Source organism: Rhincodon typus, chromosome 7 (genome assembly GCF_021869965.1).
Source record: "Rhincodon typus isolate 14 chromosome 7, sRhiTyp1.1, whole genome shotgun sequence".
In the NCBI taxonomy this organism is placed as follows: domain Eukaryota; kingdom Metazoa; phylum Chordata; class Chondrichthyes; order Orectolobiformes; family Rhincodontidae; genus Rhincodon; species Rhincodon typus.
Window position 1 is genome coordinate 49,794,758 of NC_063338.1, and position 25,847 is coordinate 49,820,604.

Below are 25,847 nucleotides of genomic sequence, written 5' to 3' on the forward strand. Positions count from 1 at the left end.
CCCATCCCCCTAGCCCTTTAACCCACCTGATCTACACATCCCTGAACACTATTGGCAATTTAGCGTGGCCAATCCACCTAGTCTGCACATCTTTGGACTGTGAGAGGAAACCGGAGCACCCGGTGGAAACCCAAGCAGACACGGGGAGAATGTGCAAACACCACACAGATAGTCACCCGAGGCAGAAATCAAACCCGGGTCCCTGGCACTGTCAGGCAGCAGTGCTAACCACTCAACCACAGTGCCAACCAAAATGTTGGACCATTTTCAATAAATGGTCACCGAGTGGCGCCTGTGTGTCCTGAGAAGCTGTTCTTTCTCATTTCTCTGCCATGTCTTGTACTGTGAAGGGTATTCATGGCTATCAGCTATGACTTGGTGTACAACTGGCCTTTTAAATGTGGTGTCAGCTGGTAAACACAGAATAGCACAAGGGTGGTGCTGTGGAGGTGTGGTGCATATACAGTGAGATGGAGAATTGTGGTGAGATAGCTCACAGAGAAAAACCCTCCATGAGACTCCCAAAATTGACACTTCACACATTTTTGATATAATCCAGTCTGAAATTCTGGATGCAGGAAAAAAAATCTGGTTTCCACCTAACATTTTGACAGCAAGATAAGAATCTCGCTAGTAAGTGGCGAGTGGTCTGTTTGAGTGCATCAACCTCATTATTACTTAGTCTCACTTCACTTACTTGCAGTTTGCTGTTTTACCAGGTAGTACAGCGAAACTAGCTGGCGGCAATAACCCAACATGAAAGTCTGAGTGGGTACTTGGCAGCTCCAGGTCGCTGCTTGCTCCTCTGGACCTTCCTTTCTCTCGGGATTCTGCAACATCTCGGGGCATGCTACCTGGCCAGTGACCATCTGCTTCCTTTGTCCATCAAAGTTGGCATGAGACATGCACCAGAATCACCACATTATCATGGTGCATCTCCGATACACTTAGGATAAAGTTCACCACTTCAGTACTGCATTGTTAGAGGTCTGGTCACTCGTCATTTGGGACTGTTATTCCAAGTTGGTCAGTGGCATGCCATGGTCAGTCTTGGAGGTCTGTTCACTGGAGGTCAAGAGAGTGGGTAATCAGGGACACTGGTGTGGGTGGCACTTTGGGGTAGTCAAATATGCAAATTGGAGGCAGCATTCTAGGATGCAGATTGGACGATAATTGTGACCTGATGCAACTCAGCATATAAGGATGGGGGAGACTATAGTGCATTGAAGGGCATGGGTTACTGTGGGAGGAGGTGTCATCGACAACCACCACCACTTTGGTTTCAGTGGGATGACAGAGTGTATCATGATCGTTGTATAACTAATCAGCAGGCCCAGGGCTCAGAAGGGTAATGAAGGGAGGTGGAGACTTAAATGAGTGAATGGAGAAGCTCAGAACTGATGGGGTCAACAAGGAATGCAAGGAAGAAAGGCATGTAAAGATTTCAGATGCTACCTACACGTCACCTGTGACCCACTCTGCGAAGCACAGCTAGCATTGCCTTTAATCCTTGACCCATTTGCAATAAAAAATGGCTGCCACCACTCCTGGTATGGATGGAGTGAGTGTTTTTCTGTCTGAGGACACAGGCTCCACATGTAGGCAATGTGACATCTTTCAAGGGGCAGTTAGATTAATCAGGCACTTTCATGGTATAGAATTCTGCACGTCGAATGCATGCAGTCACCAACTATGTGGAATACAGATCATGGCCACAAGAAATCCTGACCGTATCAGTGATTGTTGTGGGTGGGATCCTAAAAGAGTCCTTGCAATGTAGGCTATGGCAAGACATCTGGCAGAACCAGGTAAGAAACATGGAGAGTCCCCATCTCGCTCTATCTTTTCCACTTCTCACATGTGATATGGTAATATTCTCGTTAGACTGGTGAGTTGCCAGTCAATGGGGAGTAACGCTAGTTAAGTACCTTGTTATGGCCCAGCTCCCTTCATTAATATTCAGGTTCTGGTCTTGCCAAACTCTCCCAACAAACTAAACATTGGGAAGACTGGACATGGAGGTCAGAGCAGGTACTTGGTGGATTCAGCTGACTGCTTGCTTGAAAGGAAACTGAGCTCAACATTTCAGGGCACTCTGTATGGGCATGAGCCACACACTGTCTCACATTCACAGACATCAGCATCTGATACGAGGTAGCTTCTAGGAAGCTTCATATCTGGTCCATTCACACAATGTTTCTGCATTTCAGTGCTACACCTGGGCTGCACCAGCAGCTATCATTGTAATGTTGCAGCAAGGACACTTTTCACTCAGGGATATGTCCCCAGCTCATGAACTGGACCAATCTGCATGTCCGACGTCTGTATGCTGTGATAAAACTCACTCACGCAGAACCTATCTGGATGCTCAAAACATTCCTGCCTTGTATTGCCTTGCCCTTTTGCACTTTTCGCCCTCAGGCAAAGCTACCAGGTTGACATTACTGCTGCCTTGACATCCCATTCAGCGCAGACACAGTCTGGAAGCTTGTTATAGTTCCTCAGTAGGCCCCAGTCCTGGCAAAGGGGATAGCCTTCTGTTGAAGGATCCTGATGCAATAACTCAAGCAGAGCCTCCAATACCAGCCCAAGCTCTGCTCAGGGTCGTCAGAGACAGGATCTTCACCACATGAGGGGTGAGGAGCTGAATGACAGGCAGCACAACATCTGTCTTGACTCTTTCTGCCCTATTGCGTGCTGTTTTCCTCTTGGAATGAGGGAGGCAAGTTTACTTTCAAAAGTTGATTGGGGGCACATGTTCGCAGGTAAAAGGACAACTGGAAAATGGGAAGCCTTCAAAAATGAGGTAACAAGATTCAAGGACAGAATGTTCCTGTTGGGTGAGGAGAAGGCTGCTAGGTGTAGGGAATGCTGGATGACGAGAGAAATTGAGGTTTTGGTCAAGAGTAAGAAGGAAACATATGTCAGGTATAGACAGCAGACATCGAGTGAATAAAAACTGAAAGAACTGCTGATGCTGTAAAACAAGAACAAAAACCGAAGTTGCTGGAAAAGCTCAGCAGGTCTGGCAGCATCTGTGCAGGAAAAATCAGAGTTACTACTTCGGGTCTGGTGAGGCTTGCTGTTGGGATCGAATGAATCCCTAGAAGAGTATAAAGGCAGTACTTAAGAGGGAAATCAGGAGAGCAAAAAGGGACATGAGAGCGCTTTGGCAAATAGGGTTAATGAGAATCCAAAGGGATCCTACAAATACAGTAAGGACAAAAGGGTAACTCGGGAGACAATAGGACAACTTAAAGATCAGCAAGGCTGCTTATGTGTGGTACCACAGGAGATCAGGGAGATACTAAACAAGTATTTTACATCAGTGTTTACTGTAGAGTAGGATAGGTAAGATAGAGAACATGGGGAAGTAAATAGCAATATCTTGAAAAATGTCCATATTACAGAGGAGTAGGTGCTGGACATCAGGTATGGCCCTGATCAGGTATACCCTAGAACTCTGTGGGAAGCTAGAGAAATGATTGCTGGGCCCCTTGCTGAGATATTTGTATCATTGATAGCGACAGGTGAGGTGCCAGAAGACTGGAGGCTGGCTAACATGGTGCCACTATTTAAGAAAGGTGGTAAGGAAAAGCCAGGGAACTATAGACTAGTGAGCCTGACATTGGTTGTGGGCAAGTTCTTGGTAGGAATCCTGAGGGACAGGATTTACATATATTTGGAAAGGCAAGGACTGATTAGGGATAGTCAACATGGCATTGTGAGTGGGAAATTGTGTCTCACTAACTTGATTGAGTTTTTTGAAGAAGTAACCAAGAGGATTGGTGAGGGCAGAGCGATGATTGTGATCTATATGGACTTCAGTAAGGCGTTTGACAAGGTTCCTCATGGTAGACTGGTTAGTAAGGTTAGATCACACGGAATATAGGGACAACTAGACATTTAGATACAGAGTTGGCTCGAAGGCAGAAGACAGAGGGTGATGGTGGAGAGTTGCTTTTCAGACTGGAAGCCTTTGACGAGTGGTGTGTCACAAGGATCAGTGTTAGTCCACTGCTTTTCGTCATTTATATAAATGATTTGGATTTGAACATGGGAGATATGGTTAGGAAGTTTGCAGATGACATCAATATTGAAGGTGTGGTGGACAACAAAGAAGGTCAGTTCAGAGTACAATGGGATCTTGATCAGATGGGCCAATGGGCTGAGGAGTGGCAGAAGGAGTCCAATTTAGATAAATGTGAGGTGCTGCATTTTGGAAAGGCAAATCAGGGCAGGACTTATACACTTAACGGTAAGGTCCTGGGGACCGTTTGCTGAACAAAGATTCCTTGGAATGCAGGTTCATAGTTCCTTGAAAGTGGAGTCATAGGTAGATAGGATAGTGAAGAAGGCATTTGGTACGCTTGCCTTTGTTGGTCGGTACATTGAGTATAGGAATTGGGAGGTCATGTTGCAGCTGTACAGGACATTGGTTCAGCCAGTTTTGGAATATTGCATTCAATTCTGGTCTCCATGCTATAGGAAAGATGTTGTGAAACTTGAAAAGGTTCAGAAAAGATTTACAATGATGTTGCCAGGGTTGGAGAGTTTGAGCTATAGGTAGAGGCTGAATAGACTGGGGCTATTTTCCTGGAGCATTGGAGGCTGAGGGGTGACTTTATAGAGGTTTACAAAATCATGAGGGGCATGGATAGGGTAAATAAGCAAGGCCTTTTTCCTTGAGGTGGGGGATCTCAAAACTAGAGGGCAGAGGTTTAAGCTGAGAAGGGAAAGATTTAAAAGGGATCTAAGGGGCAACTTTTTCACGCCAAAGGTGGTGCGTGTATGGAATGACCTGCCAGATGAAATGGTAAAGTCTGGTACAATTACAACCTTTTAAAAGGCATCTAGATGGGAAAATGAATAGGAAGGGTTTAGAGGGATTTGGTCCAAATGCTGGCAAATGGGAGTAGATTTGTTTAGGATATCTGGTTGGCCTGGACAAGTTAGACTATAGGGACTGTTTCTGTGCTGGATATCTCTATGACTCTGTTACAGAAATGAAAGCAAGTGGCGCACTTATTACCATTGGTACAGCTGGGGAAGAGCCCCATGTGAGTGATTAGGCAGCACAGAAGGCATGCAGGGTTAAGTGGTGTTGGGGTTAGGATGAGTCAGACTGAGTGAGGCAAATATTGCAGGCATTAGAGCATGAGCCTTGGTAGGAGGTGGGTACAGTAGCTGTATAATTAATTTAAACATTTCTAAATATCTATGGATTTCATTTATCATAGTGGAGAAATTTGATAGCCTACAAATTTAACATTTAATTTTAAATTGTTCGGAGCAATTGTTCAGAAATATTTCTGATCTAATATGCCATTTAAAACCCAGTTACACCTCATTCAATGAATCACAATTTTCTCATGTCTCTTAATAGTGAAGCTAATAATATAAAACAGCCAAACCCATATTAGTTCAAGTGATTTCCTATCAATTTCATCTGCAAGGCTTTTTCTATACATTGTGGACGGAGTAAGGAATTTCACACAGCGACCTGAGTTTACATTTCTAACTGTGCAATAGTGAATGTCATAATTTCATAGAGTAATGATGGCAAATGTCATTCTTGCAACTAAAAAATTCCTCTTCACATTTTTCTATTTAAAATGCTATTTCCTTTTAAACGCCAGTGTTACTATTCTGCCTTATGTTTCACTGCTTATATGCTTCTCATTGGTTACTACATTTCTGAACTCTATATCAACTGCAAACTGTGAAGTTGTGTCCTATATGCCAGAGTTCTCGTCATTAATATATAGCAAAATGTTCACTGGTCCTAATACTGACCGTTAGGGGACTTGCCTTCGGCCTGAAGAGCAGTTCTCTGGTATTACTCTCTGTTTTCTTTCCCTTAGCAAATTTTGTATTCATGCTTTTAATCCAGTGAGCTTTGATATTGCTTACAAGTTTATTATGTGGTATTTTGGCAAACACTTTCTGAAACTCTGTCTACACAAAAAAATACTGAGCTATCCAGTTGCCTTTTCGAATTTCAAGCACCTTCTCTGTGTTTATTGCTGTATATACTATCTTTATCACTACTACTTCCTCCTTTTTTGCTACATTTGCAACATGTTTTTTTCTGTAGTTATAGCAAATGTAAAGTACTTCAGATGTGCCATGTTCCTCTAAAGATGTTATTTCAGCACTGTAATCAGCTTAACCATTCCTTTGCCTCCCTTTTTGCTGTTTATATATTTACAAAATACTTAGTTTCTTTTTGATATCAGCAGCTAATCTATGCTTATATTCTGTCCTGGTCCCTCTTTGCCTTTTTGGATCTCCTCTGCATTTTCTACATGAGCTTTGGTACTCAACAGAACTATGAACCTGAATTATTCATTTGACCTCTGCCTTCCAGGGTGCTTTAGCTCATTCTTTGTGGAGATGTGTCTAATCGGTGCACAATACGTTGTTCTTATTCAAAATAGGTATTTCATTTAATACAAACATGACAAGTGTTACATCCTGATTTAAACCACTATGTGATTGTATGAGTGGTTTGTTCATATCAACAAGGAACGGTAGTCCATCATCAAGATCCACTTGGCAAATTTAATTTGGTATTTTAGGACTGTGAACATTGGCTGATGTACTTCCCAGGATTTTCACCTCCCTAAAAGTGGTGGAGAATGTCGGGCGAAGGACAGATTATTGGGTGTGTTGGTATGTTGGCCCCCTCTTGGCCCTGCAGGAATTAAGCTCTGTCGACCTACCCAACCTAATACTAGTTAAGATACTTAAGTGGTCAATTAATGACCACTGGCAGGCTTTCTTGCTTGTGGCAGGGGAAGAATGTCTTGCTCTTAAAGACATCTACTTGGACAACAAAAGGGAAAATCCCAGCCACAGCTTTTCTGCTGCAAGCATCATGCTTAGTTATCCAATTCCAGGGACTTGCCACTTGTTCCAGAGGTGTGAGTTTCAAGACTGAATGTGTTAAAGGAAAATATTCAAGTTAGAAGGTTATGTTTTGCAATTGCTTCCGGTAATTCATTCATTCTAAACTGGCACAATTAGTACATAGTAAGTAACTTAAAAAGCATGAAGTAAATAATGACACACTACATACAATGATGTACATATGCTACTATAAAACAGTTCATTAAAGGAGGATGAAAAGGACAAGAGGTTGATAACTGTTAATGATGTTTAGAATTTGGGTCAGACTGAGAAAGTGATATTAATGATGAAAATATTTCACTTTTACCAACCATTGTCTGCATTTTGAACCCTGGTTTGTTATGCCAAATGCCAGATGATAATGTTAAGAATCAAACAAAGGATGCCCATGCAGTATGCTCCCTTTGTGGAATCTGTGTCATGAATTAAGTTGGACACGTATTAATGAATGAACGCTGCGTGCACGCTTCATGGATACAAATGTAAATTTGGAGGGAATTTCAGAATGCAACAAAGACCGATAGTGCTGTATGGACCTCTCTTAGCATTAAATCAATATTTGGGCCCTTCAGTGGTTGGTGTCCAGGAAGTAGCTAAACCTAACAGACCACAAAAGACTAGATTCAATCCCCAGTTTATGCTGGGTTGGCAACAATGACAGTGTTTACAATTAACTTCACTGGTTCTGGTTTGGAGGGAAAACTCAGTGAATTGTGCTTCCAGTTACCTACACATTCTCCTCCCTGTTCTGGAAATTAGTCAGCAAGGCAGAATTTGACACGATTGTGGTAATCATAATAACAGCCTGTTAACCTTGGCAATTGAAACTTCAGACTGTGTCCATGAAAATGTACACCAGCAAGGATAAACAAATTAAAGAAAGCAGTTACAAGACTGCCCGGTGCCATCCAATGCTTGAACTCTTAGTGAAGGATGTTTTGAGTGTGCTCTAGTTTGTATTCGGCATTGACATCATAGAGATGTTGTTTGTTCTGGTGTTTGGTTCGCTTTGAAGCCAGAACTTGAAGCGCAACAACTGTTCCCTAACTAAAAAGTGCATAACAATGAGAAAAGATTGCTTCCTGAGGGATAAAAAACCAAGCCAGAGCTTGAGAAATGGGACTATCAGCTCAGTAGATTGGATCTTGGTACTTTCTTTGGGGCAATGTCGATTGCATCAATCTCAGTTATAAAAAGCCATTTTAGCTTTGAATAGGAGACTGAGTAGACTTAAGCACACAGTGCCTTAAACACATGCAGTCAATTATTTTAATTTAGTGGTTTCAAATTTCAAGTGGTCACATTAAACAAGCTAATGTGTGAATATTTCTGTCACAATAGGAACGATTTCAAGTGAAAAATCCTCCACATACATACATTCTGAAATTGAAAGGTTATCTTGATCCAGCTGTAACCAGAAAGGTAAGGAATGTTTCTAAAAACTCAAGTTACTGTATTGTAATTATTAGTTGATTTGTACTTCTTGATGAGTTCGCATTCCATTTTTTTTAACTTTGTGGGGTGATTGTTTCTTTCAAGTTCATGATTTTATCATGCAATAAATGCTATAAAGATTTTGGGTCTGAAGCTTCTTGGTGTCTGTTACCTAGTTAATTACCTCTAACTAATTATTACCGTACTTGCCATGACTGTGGCTTTGAAGTACTAGAGGAAAAGAATTCAACTCAGATTTTAGATAACATTCTAATACTGTACTAATGTTGACACATGTTGCATTCTCCATGTTCACACAAAGCAGCTGAATTCCATCTGGCTGGTTTTCTATTTGTTCACGGAATGTAAGTGCCACTGGCTAGGTCACCATTTATTGCCCATCCAATCACATCACTGTGGGTCTAGAGTCACATGTAGGATGGCTGATTTCCTTCCGTCAAAGACATTACTGAACCTGATTGGTTTTTACGACGATTGGGTATGATTTCATGTTTGCTGTTGAGCTAATTCCAAAATTCCAGTGAATTTCAATTTCATCCCCCATCTGTCTCAGTGGGATTCGGACCCATGTTCTCAGACCATTGGTCTGTGGAATCTGGATCGCTGGTCCACTGACCTTACCACAACACCATCACCTCCCTTGTAGATAAAGAAGTAAGTGACAATACTGCTTTCGATGTGGACGAAGAGGCTGTTTGTGAAACCGAGAAATGTCAGTTTTCTGTTCAAGAGGAAAATGGTCTTTCATATAGTTTGAGTCAAATTAGCTGCATGTGGAATTAGCAACCACTTTGCACACACGTCTAGCTGACCATAGATGTAAGTAATATACTTAAGATATTTTTTGTTTCCAAAGCCAGAGAGCATCATGGTGAAAGGGATGCAACTACCATCCATAGTGAAAATCCTGTGCTTAAATTGCGGTATCTCAAGATTTATTTGAAGATTTTCAAAGGCACAATGAATACTGGAAAGGCTCCATGTATATAGCCTTTTCTTGCTCCCACACACTCCAGCAAGAGAAAGCATGTGAAAACAATAAAACTGGAATTAGTGGTGTGGTGTGAGATTTGAGGTTTTTGAGGTGGGAGGATGCAAGGTTGTGATCTCTCATGCAAAACCCTCAAGGACTGCATGAGATTTAATAACCTGATTTTTTGGGATGGTCTTGGTACATCAGCTCTTGCAACTTTATTTTCCCACTATAAATGTTGTAAAATCAATTTCAGTTTGTATATAAAAAGAAACTGATTACATCATTGAGAGATAGTAAGAACTGCAGATGCTGGAGTCAGAGATAACAGTGTGGAGCTGGAGGAACACAACAGGCCAGGCAGCATCAAAGGAACAGGAAAGCTGACGTTTCGGGCTGGGACCCTTCTTCAGAAAACTTCAGAAAACATTTCTGTAGAAGGATCCTGACCTGAAACGTCAGCTTTCCTGCTCCTCTGATGCTGCCTGGCATGCTGTGTTCCTCCAGCTCCACACTCATTACATCATTGATCGTGATTACTATGTGATGGACACTGAAGAATTTACTACATAAAATCCCAAATTTAATGGACATCCAGAAATTATGAAGTTTGTTAAGTATTTATTGTGCTCATCCCCTTTCAGCATCAGAATATTGGAAATAAGGTGCTTTGCTTTTTTTCTGAATTCATCGAGTCATACAGCATAGAAACAGACCCTTTGGTCCAACCAGTCCACCACGACCATGTTCCCAATCTAAACTAGTCCCACCTGCCTGTGTTTGACCCATATCCCTCAAACCTTTCTTATTCATGTACTTATCCAAATGTCTTTTAAATGTTGTAACTGTACCTGCATCCACCACTTCCTCTGGAAGTTCATTCGACACACTAATCACTCGTAGTGTAGAAAAAAAATGTTGCCCCTCATGTTCTTTCTAAAAACTTTCTCCTGTTATCTTAAAAATATGCCCCTAGTTTTGAAGCCCCCCACCACAGGGAGAAGCCTTTTGCTATTCACCTTATTAATGGCCCTCATGATTTTATAACCCTCGGTAAGGTCACCTCTGACCTTCCTATGTTCCAGTGAAACAAGTCGAAACAGTCAGTTCCATGTTCTAAAAATGTTCTATTTGATCAGCCCAGATGTTCTTGCATCCTGTGTGGATTTTATCAGCTTCTATTTTTTGTATCACGGTCAGATGGCAGAGCTGCACTAAGCATTTTCTTCCAGCTTGAATAATCCTGGCTTTGTATTCTTATGGTTTTTGAATGTGCCTTTACTTCAATGCAGCACTGATATATGACACAACCTTTATAGGCCAATTGGACAGGAATACGACAAAGCACGTAAAGAAGTGTAGGTAGTTTCTTTTGACTTTTCGTCCTATTTTGGATGAGTTTCATATCATGGTTTTATAGCAAGAATAAATGCCATTGCATGGTACTTAGAGAAATTTATGCAAAAACACATAAATTGTGAACTTTAACTCTTTCATCAGATAGTGAAAAATAAATTCTACAAAATTCAATTGGCATTTTTTTTAGAACATAGTATGCATTGAAAGCACTACAGAAGCATGCTGTCTGCTGGACTACGATCTATGCTTGAGTGAGGATGTTTTAAAGTGTTCTTATCGTACAATGTACAGCCTGAATAGATAACAATAGTACAAAACAATGTATGGAAATGTTGAGGTCAACAAATTTGCTTTGACTTTAAGAAATTTATCATGCATTTTGCAGCTAAGTGCTTTCTGTATGGAAATCATATGCCATCAGGAGAATTTGCACGTTGGTACTTCTCAAAACTCGAAACGACTGCTTTAAATTCACTGTTAGTAGAATGCACTGCACTTTCTGGTGTCTGGTGTAAGGCACTTGATCATATTTTTGATCATTGGAGATTGGAATAGTGTTTTTACACATCATCCAAAAGTAGAGCAGACCGTTCAAAATTAACTATAATTAAATATTAAGTACTTTTTTCTAATTATATTGTATTGCATGTTTCAGTAGAAATGTCAAATATTGTTTTGTTAATCAGAAATTAATGCATGCGTTAGTCATTTGAAATCCATTTTATTGTACCAAGTAGGGATTGAAAGGATATTGAACATGATTAATTTGTTTGGTTATGATTGATTTTTAACAGCTGTATGGAATTTAAAATCAAAAGTTGTTATGATTGTTGCATTTTCTATTTAACAATTTTTTTTTGCCCTGGAAAATACAGCTGTTTAATATTGCTCCTGTTCTCTGTGGCTATAGGGCACCTTAAGATACTGCTGTGGTCAGATGCTAAGTACGGATAACACACCAATGGTTTGGTACACCCCTTTGCATCCTCATCGTTACAATGAAGAATAATTCACAACAAAGACAACAAATAATCCGAGTTTGACGATCAATTATGCCAACCCAAAATTTGTATCTGCAGTTTCTTTAAAGCGTATTGAGCTCAATGATAAAAAGGGATGAAGAAGAAATAATAATGTTTCAGTAACATATTACAATGTATTTGTCAGACTGGCTGAGAAAGCTGTCACATTTCGACACCTCTCTTCCTAAATTTAGGAAATGTTGGTGTCTTCTTTTAACATATTTAGGATCCAAAACAAAGAAATCTTCTGCATTCTTGGCATGACATACACTCTACAGGCACTACAATACTGACCATCTGTCTCTGTAGACCCTGCAGGATTGTAGTTTCCTTTGAGTGTTTAGTGGTTAAAATAGATCCGGCTTAGCACAATGGTGTAGGTACTTTATAAAGGAGGAGGAACAGATGCCTGTGCAAGGTGCTGATATCAGCAACATTATACTTCTTTTGTGTTTAATGCAACAGAACCTTTTAAAGCGAGATTAAGTTGTGGTGTGTGTGTCAGAGTCATATATGTGACAACTAGACATTCTGCAAGGTTACTAAATGGTTTCATTTTTGTTTTGATAGTCCATCCTTATTAACAATGTTTTCACTTAAATGTTTACAGAAGTTCAGAAGAAGAGTGCAAGAATCAACTCAGGTACTGCGAGAACTGGAGATTTCTCTGAGAACGAATTATATTGGGTAAGTTTGAGCATCTTGCAAAACGATCACACTCTGCCAATTCACCTGGTATCAATATCATAGAATCCCTACAGTTTTGATGCAGGCCATTCAGCCCATACTGATTCTCCAAAGAGCATCCCACCCAGACCCACCCCCTACCCTATCCCAGCATTTCCCATCCCAGACACTACAGGCAATTCAGCATGGCCAATCCACCTAACCTGCATATCTTTGGACTGAGGGAGGAAACCAGAGCATCCGGAGGAAACCCACGCAGACATGGGGAGAATGTGCAAACTCCACACAGAAATTTGCCCGAGGCTTTGAGGCAGCAATACTAGCCACTGAGCCACAGCGCCGCCCCGAATGAGTTGGATTATACTTTTCAAATATTTCAATACATACATTAAAATTCACATCTAAATGATTTTTCTTCCTTGTGACCAAGTGAAAGTAATTATAATGAACCTGTTAGAAACAGTTGATGCTTTTGTAGAAGAGCACAGATACAGATGTGTGTCCCATGTTCACAAATAGTGAATGCCCAATCTACGTTTTACAATAGCGCTTTGTCGGGAAAGAGGAAAACTGGCACGATGGTCATTCCTGGCTAGTTTTACGCAACAGGGAGCAGGTCTTTTGCCCATAACCAGTGTGTGGGCTTTCTCAAATAATAAGAGTAAAAGAGAAGAAAATACATTTTTAATAAGATCCTAAGGAATGTCCTAAAGAATGTGAATTCCAAAATCCAGTGTCTGTGCATTCTGGAGACAAATATAATCTGAAAGCTGACAGTAGTTCTTATGCCCACAGGCAAACAACAGAAAGACTTTTGTAGTCTTGGGAGCTGCGCAAAAGCACGAGAAGCTCTTGATGACAGGAAAAGGAGAACTGATCAGTGATAAGATGAAATAGTGCATCAGGACAGAAACTCAATAGCTATGTGATGAAATAATATATTCCAGAAGGCATGAGCAGCTTTAAAAGCCTCTTCAAAGATTACATTGGTTTCAGATCATTATTTATCGCATTCCTAATACAAATTGGAAAGCAAAGACTGCTATATGAAAATATCAAGAAAAACAATTACATATGTAGGACAGAATCTCTTGTTTCTGGGGACAGTGTGCCTGGAGGTGGGAAGTGAACTTAATTAGGTGGATGGTAGTAGACCAAGACCTCATCACTTCCCCATTTTTGTCCAAATTGAATAGTTAATAGATTGCAAAGCTTGAGTATAAAGCAATTTTTTGATTATTGTGGTACAATGGAGGATATTTAGTTTGTGTCTGACTTGTGATATGTAATCTGGCAAAATTTGGGATACCAAGTGATATAGGCACAAAATAGACTCGTGTGTTACAGACCGTAGGATTTAATGGTATAATTAATCAGTCAACAAGGATTTACAAAGGGGAACTCATGTTTTACATTCCTGTTGTGGTTTTCAAAGATGTTACTTGTAGCACAGGTAAAAGCATCAGTGGATATGGTGTATTTGGATTTTCAGAAACCTTTCAATGTCCCACACATGAAGTTGGTAAACAAAATTAGAACGCAAGGGATTAGGGTTAATATATTAGAATGGATTAAGAATCAGTTAACAGAGAGAAAGCAGCGAATAGGAATAAACAGGTCATTCTCAGGATGGCAGGTTGTTATGATTGAACTTCTGCAAGAATCAGTGCTAGGTCCATAATTTGTTCACAATCAATGATTTTGATGGTGGGTGGGGCTTTTGAAATATTTAAAATTTGCTAGCTATGTAAAACTAAGTGGGAGTGGAAGTTATGAGGAAGTTAGAAGAAGGCTTCAAGTGGACTAGGGCAAGCTAAGTGAAGGACAAGAGCATCACAAATGGAGTATAATGTGGATAAGTGTGAAGATTTTGCTTAAATGGTGCGAGTTTGGGAAGTGTTGGTGTCCAGTGGGACGTGGGTGTCCTTGTTCATGTGTCACGAAAAGTTAATATGCAGCTGTTGCAGTTAATTAAAAAGGCAAATTATATGTTTGCCTCCATTTCAAAAAGACTTGATTACAGATGTAAAAATATGTTTTACTGCAATTGTATAGTTCATTGGTGAGACTGCACCTGGTGTCTTATGTAAAATTCTAGTATCCTTATCTAAGAAAGGATCTACTTCCCACTGAGGGTACAGTGAAACCTCACCAGATTAATGGCGGGATTGTTTAATGGGAAGAGGTTGAGGAAAATGTGATTAAATTTTCTAAGGTGTTGATGAATGAGAGGCGATCTAATTGAAACTTAGAAAATTGTCTCCAAAGCATGAAACAGGACAGATGTGAATAGTATTATTTCCCCTGGTTGATGAGTCTAGAATCAGAACGCATTATTTTTAATCAAAGAGGCCATTTAAGACTGAAATGAGGAGGAATTTCATCTTTAGGGGTAGCAAATCTTTGGAATGCTCTAGCCCAGAGGGCTATCAAAGTTTTGAAATTCGATCGTTGAACATGTTCGAGACCAGAAATCATTCTAGGTGCTACTTACGTCAAGAAATGTGGAGATAGTGCCATTTTCTTGACTGAGGTAGAGGATTTGATATGACCTAATTGAATAGAGGAGCAGACCGCTGGGGTTTAGTAATCCATTCCAGTTCCAATGTTCCTGTGCATTGATATATTTAAAAATATTACTTTTTCTTAGGCATTTTGCTTGTTGGTTTATGGACCATGTGAGGATAGACCATGTAGACTGATCCAGTGAAATCATTGCTCACCGATCATTATGCGTGTGGCATTATTCTAATCAGGTGCGAAATGTTTACACCACCAAAAGCTCTGACTACAAGGGAGATATTGTTAAACATCCAAGTTGTCATTACCATGAAGAGTCTACATGGCTTGCAATAAATAACTAAATAATAAAGCCTGATTGGTCCTATAAATTCTGGTCTACAGACAACTGTGACTCTTAATGAAATAAAAGACAGATGGAAAAGGAACTATTAGTTCAAAGCCAAGCTGTGTCGGGAGCACTCATCTGGGATTTTTAACTTCTATTAATGAAACACTTAGCTAGTTGAATCTGCGCAGGGTATTCAGCCCTGAAATTGTGGGAAAAAAGACTTTCTTTACAAAACTGTTCCTTTCTAAAGAAATGGTCTGGGCCAAAAGGACTGTGTGAATTCTATCTCAAGGTGTACAAATCAGATGTGATGTTTTGGGCTTTCTTTATCAGTCTCACTGAAAAAGCAACAATATTTTACCAGGTATGAGGCAAACAAAAAGTCTCTACAGCATAAATTACTTTGTATTGTTAGAAAAGGCATTTATCTGATCTTGATACAGGATATACTTTGGAACAAACAAGGGTAGTAACCTACCAAAAAAATACATACAAAAGTATCAGATTCAGGCAACCAATGGTTTGTCATATTGCTAATTTAAAAAAAAAAGTGGGACCGGCTAAACCGATGCCACTGATCCTTTTCTAGTTCCCTACATTCCTATGCTGAAGGTTATACACGTATTTGAGCTACAGTTCAGAGCCCTGGTGCAGTAAATATTTCTGGACTCATATTTGCCAGTGAGTTGGTGGTGCTGTGCAACTATTGCAGGCTTTTGGCATGTCCAGAATATATAGACATAGATTTGATGGCAGTTACCTATTTGGGAATTAGGTTCAAGAATTAGTCATAGAATGCAGTAAAACACAGCAGACCTTGAAGGTCACTCCAGACCACATCACCTTCGAGAGGAGCATACGAATCATTCATACGTAGTTGTAAATGTCACCATTTAGGGTTGTTACAGTGGAGTAGTTCACAAAGACCCAGGCTCAAAAAAGTTCAGATAATGGCTCATAATTATATAGTACATAGGCCTGGTATTGTCTTACTTCCCAGCACTACAGGGGAATACAACATCTTTGTGAAGGATTTGTTGGCTAATGTATCAGGATCCTTTCCATTATTCCAGCAGAATACATCTTCTTCAATGCCAGTTTGCACGTCTTGGTTTCATGAGAATTATTTAATTATGTGTTCACTACCAAGTTACTTCCTCAGTTTCACTTCCTTTTCTCTTCACTTCCAACAGCAGCAGTGCGCTTCTGTAACACCAGAATTTTGCAGCAAAGTCTTGCTCTTAGATGCTAACTTCAATGTAGAAAAATTTCCCATGTCTTGCAGTCAAAAGAAAAAGTTGCTGAGCCAAAACCTCAAAAATGTTGCAAACAGTTGTTTCAACATTTTAAAAGGAGGAGAGGAAGGCTTAGACAAGAGATTCCAATGCATTGTTACTTAAGAGCATGGGAGTGGGAAGAAGATTTGTTTTGGTATGCGCGCACAAGGTGAGGAAACAGCAGAGCCATTGAACAGATGGCCTGTATCTTGGGGATGAAGAAATACATAAGGTACTAATTGTCAGAACTGATGCTGGAGATTATCTATGCTCTGCAGAATAATCTAGAGTGATTGCCTAAAGCCCAGTAGTGCTCAATGTGGTGCACCCTGATCTGATGATAGTTTGTGGCATCAGATATGGTTCAGTCTGTGTCATTGGATTTTAGGAAGCAAACAAGCAACCATATCAAGGGAAATTGCAGGCAACAAGACACCCACATCAAACTGCCAGTATCCTCTTTTAATGGGCTGGTCAGGCTTCAGTGACATTATCGAGGTTCAGCCCCTTGTTAACCTGAGGTCTGTGCGAGGTAGCAATTGTTGCCTTCCCCATTGGGCCAGAACTCCTAGGAAAGGCAGCCAGGTCCAGAAGGCGGGACGTGTGAGCAAAGGTGATCATGCCTTGTTCTGATGTTCTACCTTCTGACTATCTACATTATACTATTCATCTTGGACCACAAAGGCATCCAGTGGCCAGACGGCTGCTGCGTGCCAACCTCCTGGCTTTTCAGTTTGGGTAAACAATGAGTAGACAAGGCCTGGCTCTTTAAAGTCAACTGAGCCTCCCTGCTGCCACTTCCAAAAAGGCTGACTGTTCACTTGTTCTCATTCCCACTTTGTATTAAGATCATGTTAACTGTGAACGTGATTGGAATCTCACAGTTGGAGGTAGCTTGTCTGTGACTCCAGATATTTTGTGCATAAATTAATCTGGATGGCTCCTTCTCCACAAAGTCCCAGGAGTAGTGTTTTAACGTGTAAACTTTGTCAGTTTTGTCTTTTGGTGATCATTTTCTGTCTGTGGGTCAGACATCATTCTGGGGTCTTGAAGGTGACCAGCTCTCTGCTGCCAGATTAGTGCTGACAGGAGATGAAGCATGGCATATGAAGACCAATCCTTTGTTTTCCCCTCTCATTTATGGAAAAAAGAAATTTGTGCTCCACTCAATCTCTCCCATCTCGCCTCAAACCCAGTTGAAACAGGGTGTGCAGCATGTGGGGGCTGGGTATGGGTTTGAAACAAGTTAGCTACTCTGTCATTAAATGTATCAACTTGCTCACTAAGGAGCGAGCATCCTGCCTCAACAGTGTTGCTTGGAATAAATTAGAATGTTAGTAAACTTAGTAGAAGAGTATCAACGGAAACAATACAGTGGTGCATTCACTATGCTTTGAGTGTATGCATCATTAACTGGAACACCAAGAATGTTGCTAAATGCATGATACCAGCACTTTTTATTTTGTAATGTGCACACCATCTTGTGAAAAGTAAAGGCAAATCTGACTCCCACTCTCAGAAAACTAATTCCCTTTATTGTCTGAGGGTAAAGCTCCCACCTAACCATGTTGGAATTTCACTTAGGCAAATATTACCAGATGTAGAATTCCTCTTTTCCCATGGTATCCTTTCTTGCATTGTAAATGGGAAAAAAAAATCACCCTGTTCTGATATTTCATCTTGTAGCATTAAAACTGCTGCTGCCAGTATTTGCTAGGCAATAAAAAATAATTTAGCCTGGAGGATAGGGGATAAATGTTTGATAACATTGGTGGCTGTTAATAGACTGCAAGTAAAATTAATTGTGTTTTAGGTCCCACTGGATGCAGATCTACAATTATCCTGAGCATTGGCAACACGTATCAGCTCACATTAAGATCTGTTTAGAGAGTTTGAATAAAATTGGCTTTACAGTCGTAATCCCAGTGGACAAAAACTAGCTTACATTCCAAAAATCTGGCTTGAAATATTCAATACTTTAAAATGGAGTAGCTAGAAATATTGCTTTTTCCTGTTTGAATTTAAGAAGGAAGGGCAGAGGGGGAAAGAAAACCTCTTCCCTCGCACTGCTTCACATTATATTTTTGAGTTGAAGATTTCATAACCTTCTGGTTAGAAGTTACTTTCAGTTCAATCAGATTATCCCTTGACAGGGAAATGTATTGTTTAAAGACCTTTAGCTTTAGTGACTTGAATAATGATCAATGAAACCAAGTTGGAATTTTCATACATCACTTTTTGTGATATACACTGCTGAAGTACCTCCTGTCGTGGTAGCAGGAATTTGAAACATAGAGTTGAAAAAGGAAAGGATTCTGGAATTAAGGTAGTTTCAAAACAAATGAGGGCACTTTATTATGAATGTGCTCTTCATCTTTGATTTGCCTTTTTGTGATGGTTTGACTGTAACATAGAGTTTTCTTATGTATCATACATTGTATCTGCCTAGAATATCTTGGATATCTATTTTGTTTGCATTGCATTTATAGGAGACTTGCTTGAAGCGAGCTGTTTTGACTTGGATTATTTCAGTAGGTTTTCTAAATCCTTTAACAATGTGTTTACGTGACCCTTTTGTGTATTTGTTTTTTTTTAAATAGTTGGGTGCGTGAGTTTTTGAATGAAGAGAACCAAGGTCTAGACATATTGGTGGAGTACCTTTCATTTGCACAGTATGCAGTTACGTAAGTGCCCTTTCTAATCACTTGATAGCAAACTATAACCATAATACTGTCAATCTGGAACTAGAAAAAAAAATCACCTAAAAAGAAATTATTTTTCTGAAACTGACAGTAACTTCCAGAGTTTGCACATGCACAGAATAATGCAGAACTCCAGGAGTTGTTGAAACCGCTTCTGCTCCTGTCCGGGGAGATGCATGCATGCACACGCACACGGTTGTACCTCAACAAAGCTGTTATTAGTAAAGAAAAAGTGCTGGAGAAAATAATTAGACCAAAAGTTGACAAATCCCTAATGGCCTGCATCCTCAGATTTTCCCAAAAGACGACTAGTGCAATAGTTAAAAGCATTGGTTTGGCCTTACAGAATGCTAGGACCTAGAACAGGCATTATTGGAAGGCAGTAAATGTAATCCTGCAAGTTAAGAAAGAATGGAGAGACATATGGGGAGCTATTGGTCAGATTACTTACCATCAATCATGGGGAAATTGTTGGACTCTTTTTATTAGGAACATGGTATAGGGTACTCAGAAAATCATAATATGATTAAATAGAGTCAACACAGATATATGAAAAGAAAATGACGTTTGAGAAATGTATTAGCATTTTTGAAGCTCTAACTAGCTGTGTGAATTCAGGGCAACCAGTGAATAATATATTTGGAGTTTGAAGGAAACATTTGATAGCCTTTGGTTGCCAGATAATTACATATAGTTAGGGTTTATGGGATATCAGGGAGTATGGATGTGAGTTAATGGACTAAAAGAAGACAAATAAACCAATCCAGTTTCTTGTGGGCAGTCTGTAACTAGTCGGGCATCACAAGGATTAGTGCAAAGATTACAAATTTATATCAATGACTTAGATGGGGAAGCTGAGCCTATTGTATTCCGGTTTGCTGATGATACTTTTCAGCTAAGATCGTAAGCTGTGCGGAGGGCACAAAGGCTGTAAAGGGATAATAGACAAAGCTGAGTGAATGGACAAAAGAATATGACAGGTGAGATGTAATATGGAGAAGTGTGAAGTTATCCAATTTGGAAGGAAAAATGTTTTTCCTTAAGTGCTATAAACTTCTTATTTTTCTGTGAATGAACATTTTCAATGTGATTGGCTGTTTATCCACTTGATGACATTAATAACATTACACACCAAGACATCCTCTTGACTTGTGCCAGGTTTAAAATACCATTTGGAAAGGGGTAAATCATTTCAAGAGATTTGGTGATTTTTTTTTGTGGGTTGTTTTTTTTTGAGTTCAGCAGTGAGAGCAGTTGCTGCATCGCTAATCATAAAATCTAGGCCTTTGTTTTCTAAATAGTGCCTAAGAACCTTTTTCCAGGCTTAGTTCAGTAATCACACATTAGCTAGAAACATATCATGCTAAAGATTGCATGTGTCTAATCATATGATAAGAATAGGGACCGCATACAACTTAATTGGCTACAAATGTTCTTCAGGTACTGGGTTAAAAGTGCTGATGTAAGTACTGTAATAATGTGATTTGTGAGATGTGAAATTTTTTTGTTCTCTTAGTGTTGTCTATTTGACTGTAACTGTATATGTTGGCATGATTTATATGTAAGATTAGCTAAAAATTAAAAGTGAGAAATGAAGTTTTTATTACTATAGCATAACCATTGTTATCTTCTGCTTGTATTCAGGTAGTATTGATAACTGTTTTATAGCATTGATTACCAGCCCAGGGAGCAAAATCCAATTAATTCTATCCAGTTAGTCACTTGCTTCCCACTCTAAGATTTATTAAAATCAGGCAGTACTATATATACATTCTGGGATTTATCCATCAGATGACCTCTTGTTTGTTGGTGTCAGACATGTTTGACTTATTTTTGACTAATGGATGTGTTTTTTAAAAATTTGATTTTTGTAATTTGACTTCAGATTTGATTTTGAAAGTGTGGAAAATAATGTGGAGAATGCAGTGGACAAATCCAAACCTTGGAGCCGGTCCATTGAGGACTTGCATCGAGGTAGTAATCTGCCTTCACCAGTTGGTAACACCTTGGCCCGCTCTTCCAGGCATTCAACATTACGGTAAGCTGATATCAGAAAGCTTCTTCTCTTTCAACGAGGGGTTCGTTCATAACATGACTTCCATTTTTAGAATTTTGGTTGACGATAAATTTAATTTGCATGTCATTTTAAAATTTAAATTAACCAGGTCTATTTGTGGGGAAACCTCAACCTGACTTCCTTGCTAAAGGATCATAAACCCACTAAACTTTTAAAATGATTTTCCATCTTGCTAATACAACTTACAAGTTCCTACGTAAATTCTGGTAGATTTTTTTTTGCAGCTGAATATGCACAAGCTGTACTGGGAAAACACATTTTCAATGTTTCAAATCTTGCTGCATGCCTTTATTTTCCCCAATCTCTACTGGTCCACAACCATTCCTGTTTTAGGTGTGTTTTTCAGCTAAACATTAAGCACCACCGCAGCCAGCTTTCTTCTCTGTCAAATGAGAAAAGGTTCCTTACTGGTTGAGTTGGTTGGTCAAGCTCAACTTTTCCCACCTTTAATTTAGTCTTTTTCCTAAGGATTAAACCTTCCACTTCTGGCCAGATAGACTAACAGAGTTGACAAATAATTTTCCTGAAATAAACTTGTCCCCAAGAATGATCTGAGGGTTGAACCCTGCCAACCACAGATATTAGTGCAGAGCTGGGAATCTAATGTTGAAATAAAGTGGAGAAATCAACAACAAACTCCAACTTATAATACTTACAATGGCAGTGACTTATTGTGAGTGATGAAAAGTCGTCATAGTCCCAGAGGATCATAGAGCTGCTCTCTCAATAGTGAGAGATGGCTGATGCCGACTTTAACTTGAGGGTCACCTCACCTCGGGCGAGGGGAGAGGTTGATGTGGGTGGGACCTACATAGTGACCTCAGCCAGTGCTGGGATTGAACACACACTGTTGGTGTCACTCTACATTGCACACCATCCATCCAGCCAACTGAGCTAACTGACCCCCAGATGTGAATAATTCAAAGTATTCTTATCACAAAGTGTGGTACCAATCATTTACTATCACAGTGCTTTAGAAGGTTTATAGTGCTAATTCCAATAAGTTGTCGAAACAATTGCTTATTCTATTCATAACACTTCTGAAACTATCCTTGTTCAAGATTTTGTTCTTGGGAAGTTTGCTGTTGTGACTATATGAGTCTGAGCCTTTATATTGGTTGTGCTGAATTAAACTCTTTACTGGATCAGAGATCATTGCTCGTGTAAAGTGAGATCAACTTTAGGAAGATCAACAATGGTGCATAAGCATACAATATGACTGCAACCGAAGGCTTGCCAAGAACTATGAATACAACACATGGTTTTCACATCAGTTAAGGAACCGTTGCATTTATCTGCCAGTTACTGGATTAGTTTGTTTTTAAGTTGCTGTTAAAATCTGCAGTATGATTTTTAAAATGTAGTCTAAAAGGGACCATTGTTCTGTGGTGAAGAGGCAACATCATCCCAGAATTCTGTCTAGCACAGACATCTCTAACATGTGAACTATTGCAATTTCAGTTATTAAGGTAACAGCCGTAAAATGCACAATGCGGTTTTACAAGCTACATTTAGTCTTTACCTTTCACATTGCCGATTGTTGTATTTATTGTATTTTAACATTTACATTCAAGTTAAATAGGGTGCTTTTTCATATTGCTTTACTTTATATTCTTTGTTTACCCTACCCCCATTCTTTTCCTTTCTAATTTTATCCTCTCATCCGTAATAATCTATGAATTGTGCCGAGTGTGGTTCCTTAGGCAGAGCACCTTACCCCAGTGGCAATTCACAAGCAACCAGTTCTTTTGAAAGTCTTGCAGTTTAGAGCAAGGATAACATGCTGAATTTAACAGGAAGGATGCTTGGAGACAACTCATTGATGCTGTCCTTCTAGCATCTAACTTAAACTTCAGTTTGAAAAGAGAAGGCTGAGGGCTGAGCCAATTCTGAAAGGTTTCTACAGAGAAATCACAGCAAAAATGTTACACGTGGTGTAGAGCAAAAGAGAAGCTATCATTTTAAAGTAGTTGTGAAGAAATCAAAAGGGGAATTCAGAAGGAACCTCTTTACCTATGGAATGGTGAGAATGTGGAAATCAATAATATAGGGATGGTAGAGGCAAATAGTACAGTATATTTTTCAGCTAGAAAAAGTTTTGAGGGAGAAGCAGTGACTGGGCTACGTGAGGAAGAGTTGGAGGATGCTTATGCGAAATACACATATCTGGTTGGGCAGAGGACCTGTTTCTGTGCTGTATGTTCTATATAATTCTACAAGACCCACAGCTAAAGTGTAGTGGTTTGTAAAGTCAGTGAAAAACATTAATTCTTCTAGAATGTATTAAAATCACTCACCCCTTCATCTGTTATTGCATTTATTTACCTAATCACAATGTTAATGAAAGGACCAATCCTAACTTGGCTAGTGTAAACAGTTTTATACAAGAGAGTGAGTCAGTGCTTTTGAAATTTGGAAGCTGATCATTCAGGACTATCTTTCTCTTTGTAATTCATGAAACCTCACTACACTGGAACTAGGTCAACCGTGTGAACTAACATGTAGCAAATTGCAATATGAGAACTTGATTATGACTAGTATTCTAACCATGTCACATTATGAAAGCATGCGTTGTTTGGGAGCAATATTGTAGTGTAAAACCACTAGAAGAGTCAGACGATGATGTAAACTGTAGCAGTGATTTAAAGCATATTGGGGACATTATCAAGTTAAGAACTGCAATGAGCCAAAATGTGTTGACTCATTCTAGCATTGCGCCAGTAAACCACAGGAGTGTTCTTTTAGTCTGCTTTAGTTTACTTAATTGTTAAGTCATTGTACTTCTGTTTCCTGTACTGAATAACTTACTTAAAACATCTCCACCAAAAATACAAATGCACAGTAGCATAAGGCCGTTTTCTGCAGTCTTCCAGAAACACTCAATATTGCTTTGTGGGAAGCTAAACATATCATACAAATAGCCTTTGATGTTTTGTGCAGTGGTGTAGACCGTATTTGAGAAACAATAACTCACCTTTTAAAGAAAACTTATGATTGCCAGAAAACTGAGTTTTTAAGTTTGCAAGCTGTGACATGAAATAGAGTCGGGAAAATCCTGAGTGAAGTGAAGTTGTTTTTGGCCAATTCATAACATAAGCTTTTGCCTGTAATTTTTGAAGTCATTTAGAAAATTAAATTTTTCCAAAGGTTCTTCCTAAACTTTTTTTTAAACTTGAAGTGAAAACAGTTTTCAGCCATGTAAAAGTTTGTCACATTGCGTACAAACTGCGTGAATTGTGTGAAACCATTTTCTACTTTGCAGATCATAGTTAACTCTTTGTTTTCAGCACCTTAATTGATGCTTCAAATAGTAACCTTCATTTGAACCGTGTCAATCAGTTGATAGTAACCTCTGAGTGAGATGGCCTTAGGTTCAAGTGCCACTCTGAAGCCTGCACATAATTCCGGGGTGACACTTGGATGAGAACTTGTCAAAGATTTCATTTATCAGATGTGATATTAATCTGAAGCACCTTCTGCTCGCTCAGGTAGTTTTGAAACAGTCCTATTTGAAGATGAGCAGGGCAGTTCTCCCACTGTCCTGGATAACATTTATTGTTTAACCAACAATACATGAAATAACAGGTTGACTGGTCAATCTTATTCTATTTGTAGGAGCTTGCTGTGCATAAATTGGCTGCCACATTTTCCAGTATTACAATTGTGACTGCGGCCAGAGTTTCAGTCTTCAGGGCTGGAAAACTTCACATTGTCATTTCTGCTGCCTGTTAGCTGTTGCTGCAATTTTGCAAATGACAGGGAAGGCCTTGAAAGCTCTTATGTCTTGTTAAAGTGCCAACATGTTTTATTTATGTGCTGCTTTCCGAAGAAACTAGACAGTGCAGATTCCCAAGATGTAAATCAGGGTGGGTACATGGCAATTGTAGCTCATTAAATGCTTGACCTGACCACCAAGCCATTGCTTCTTCTGAGCAATATCCCTGCATGCTTCAAGGCCAGCAGCCACCTCAATCCTTCATCCATCGGCAAACCAGCAGTCTTATTAAACCCATCAAGCCCACTTTTAGACCAAATCTCACACCACTTCAGCGTCTCCACACTTCACTTTAGAACTCAGCGTTGCTTGTGACTTGTATGCTTCTGCTTGGTTGCTTTGCATGCAGGGCCACACATGCACCCATATAGGATACATCTTATTTTCTTAGTGCTGTCCTACTTTCTGCTTGATTTGAGGCTACCAATCTCCGTCCAGTTCCCAGTGTTTTCTTATTACACCCTTACTGATTCAGTACTGACTTATCGACTACCAGCCTCTCTCTAGCTCACATTGCTTTGAAGTTGAGAGTAAGAAGTATGCAGCTTGTCACAATGGGGAGCACTGAACGTGGACGTGCTGCTTTGCGGCACAGTACTATGTAAATCACAAACTGCAGCATGTGCCAGCAGTTTATGCTGCAAGCATATTGTATAACCTTCAAGCATATGGTCATGTCTAAAAGTCTTGTGGTGCTTAGTAGGATTAAGGGAGGCCACAGTCAAGGGTACCACCACATTGATTAAAGAGTTGGCCT

General features: G+C 39.6%; 1 protein-coding gene across 9 annotated transcripts in view; it reads left to right on the forward strand.

Moving 5' to 3' along the window:
* Positions 1-25,847, forward strand: part of fmnl2a (formin-like 2a) — a 240,933-nt gene that overhangs the window by 147,406 nt on the left and 67,680 nt on the right. For all 9 annotated transcript variants that reach the window (XR_007262411.1, XM_020519188.2, XM_048598572.1 and 6 more), the window contains exons 3-6: positions 8,254-8,334; positions 12,332-12,408; positions 19,137-19,220; positions 21,124-21,276. Coding sequence is in view for 8 of the 9 variants with exons in the window: in XM_020519188.2 (XP_020374777.2) it covers positions 8,254-8,334; positions 12,332-12,408; positions 19,137-19,220; positions 21,124-21,276 (395 nt within the window). In the remaining variant the exon portion in view is untranslated. The remainder of the gene's footprint in view (positions 1-8,253; positions 8,335-12,331; positions 12,409-19,136; positions 19,221-21,123; positions 21,277-25,847) is intronic.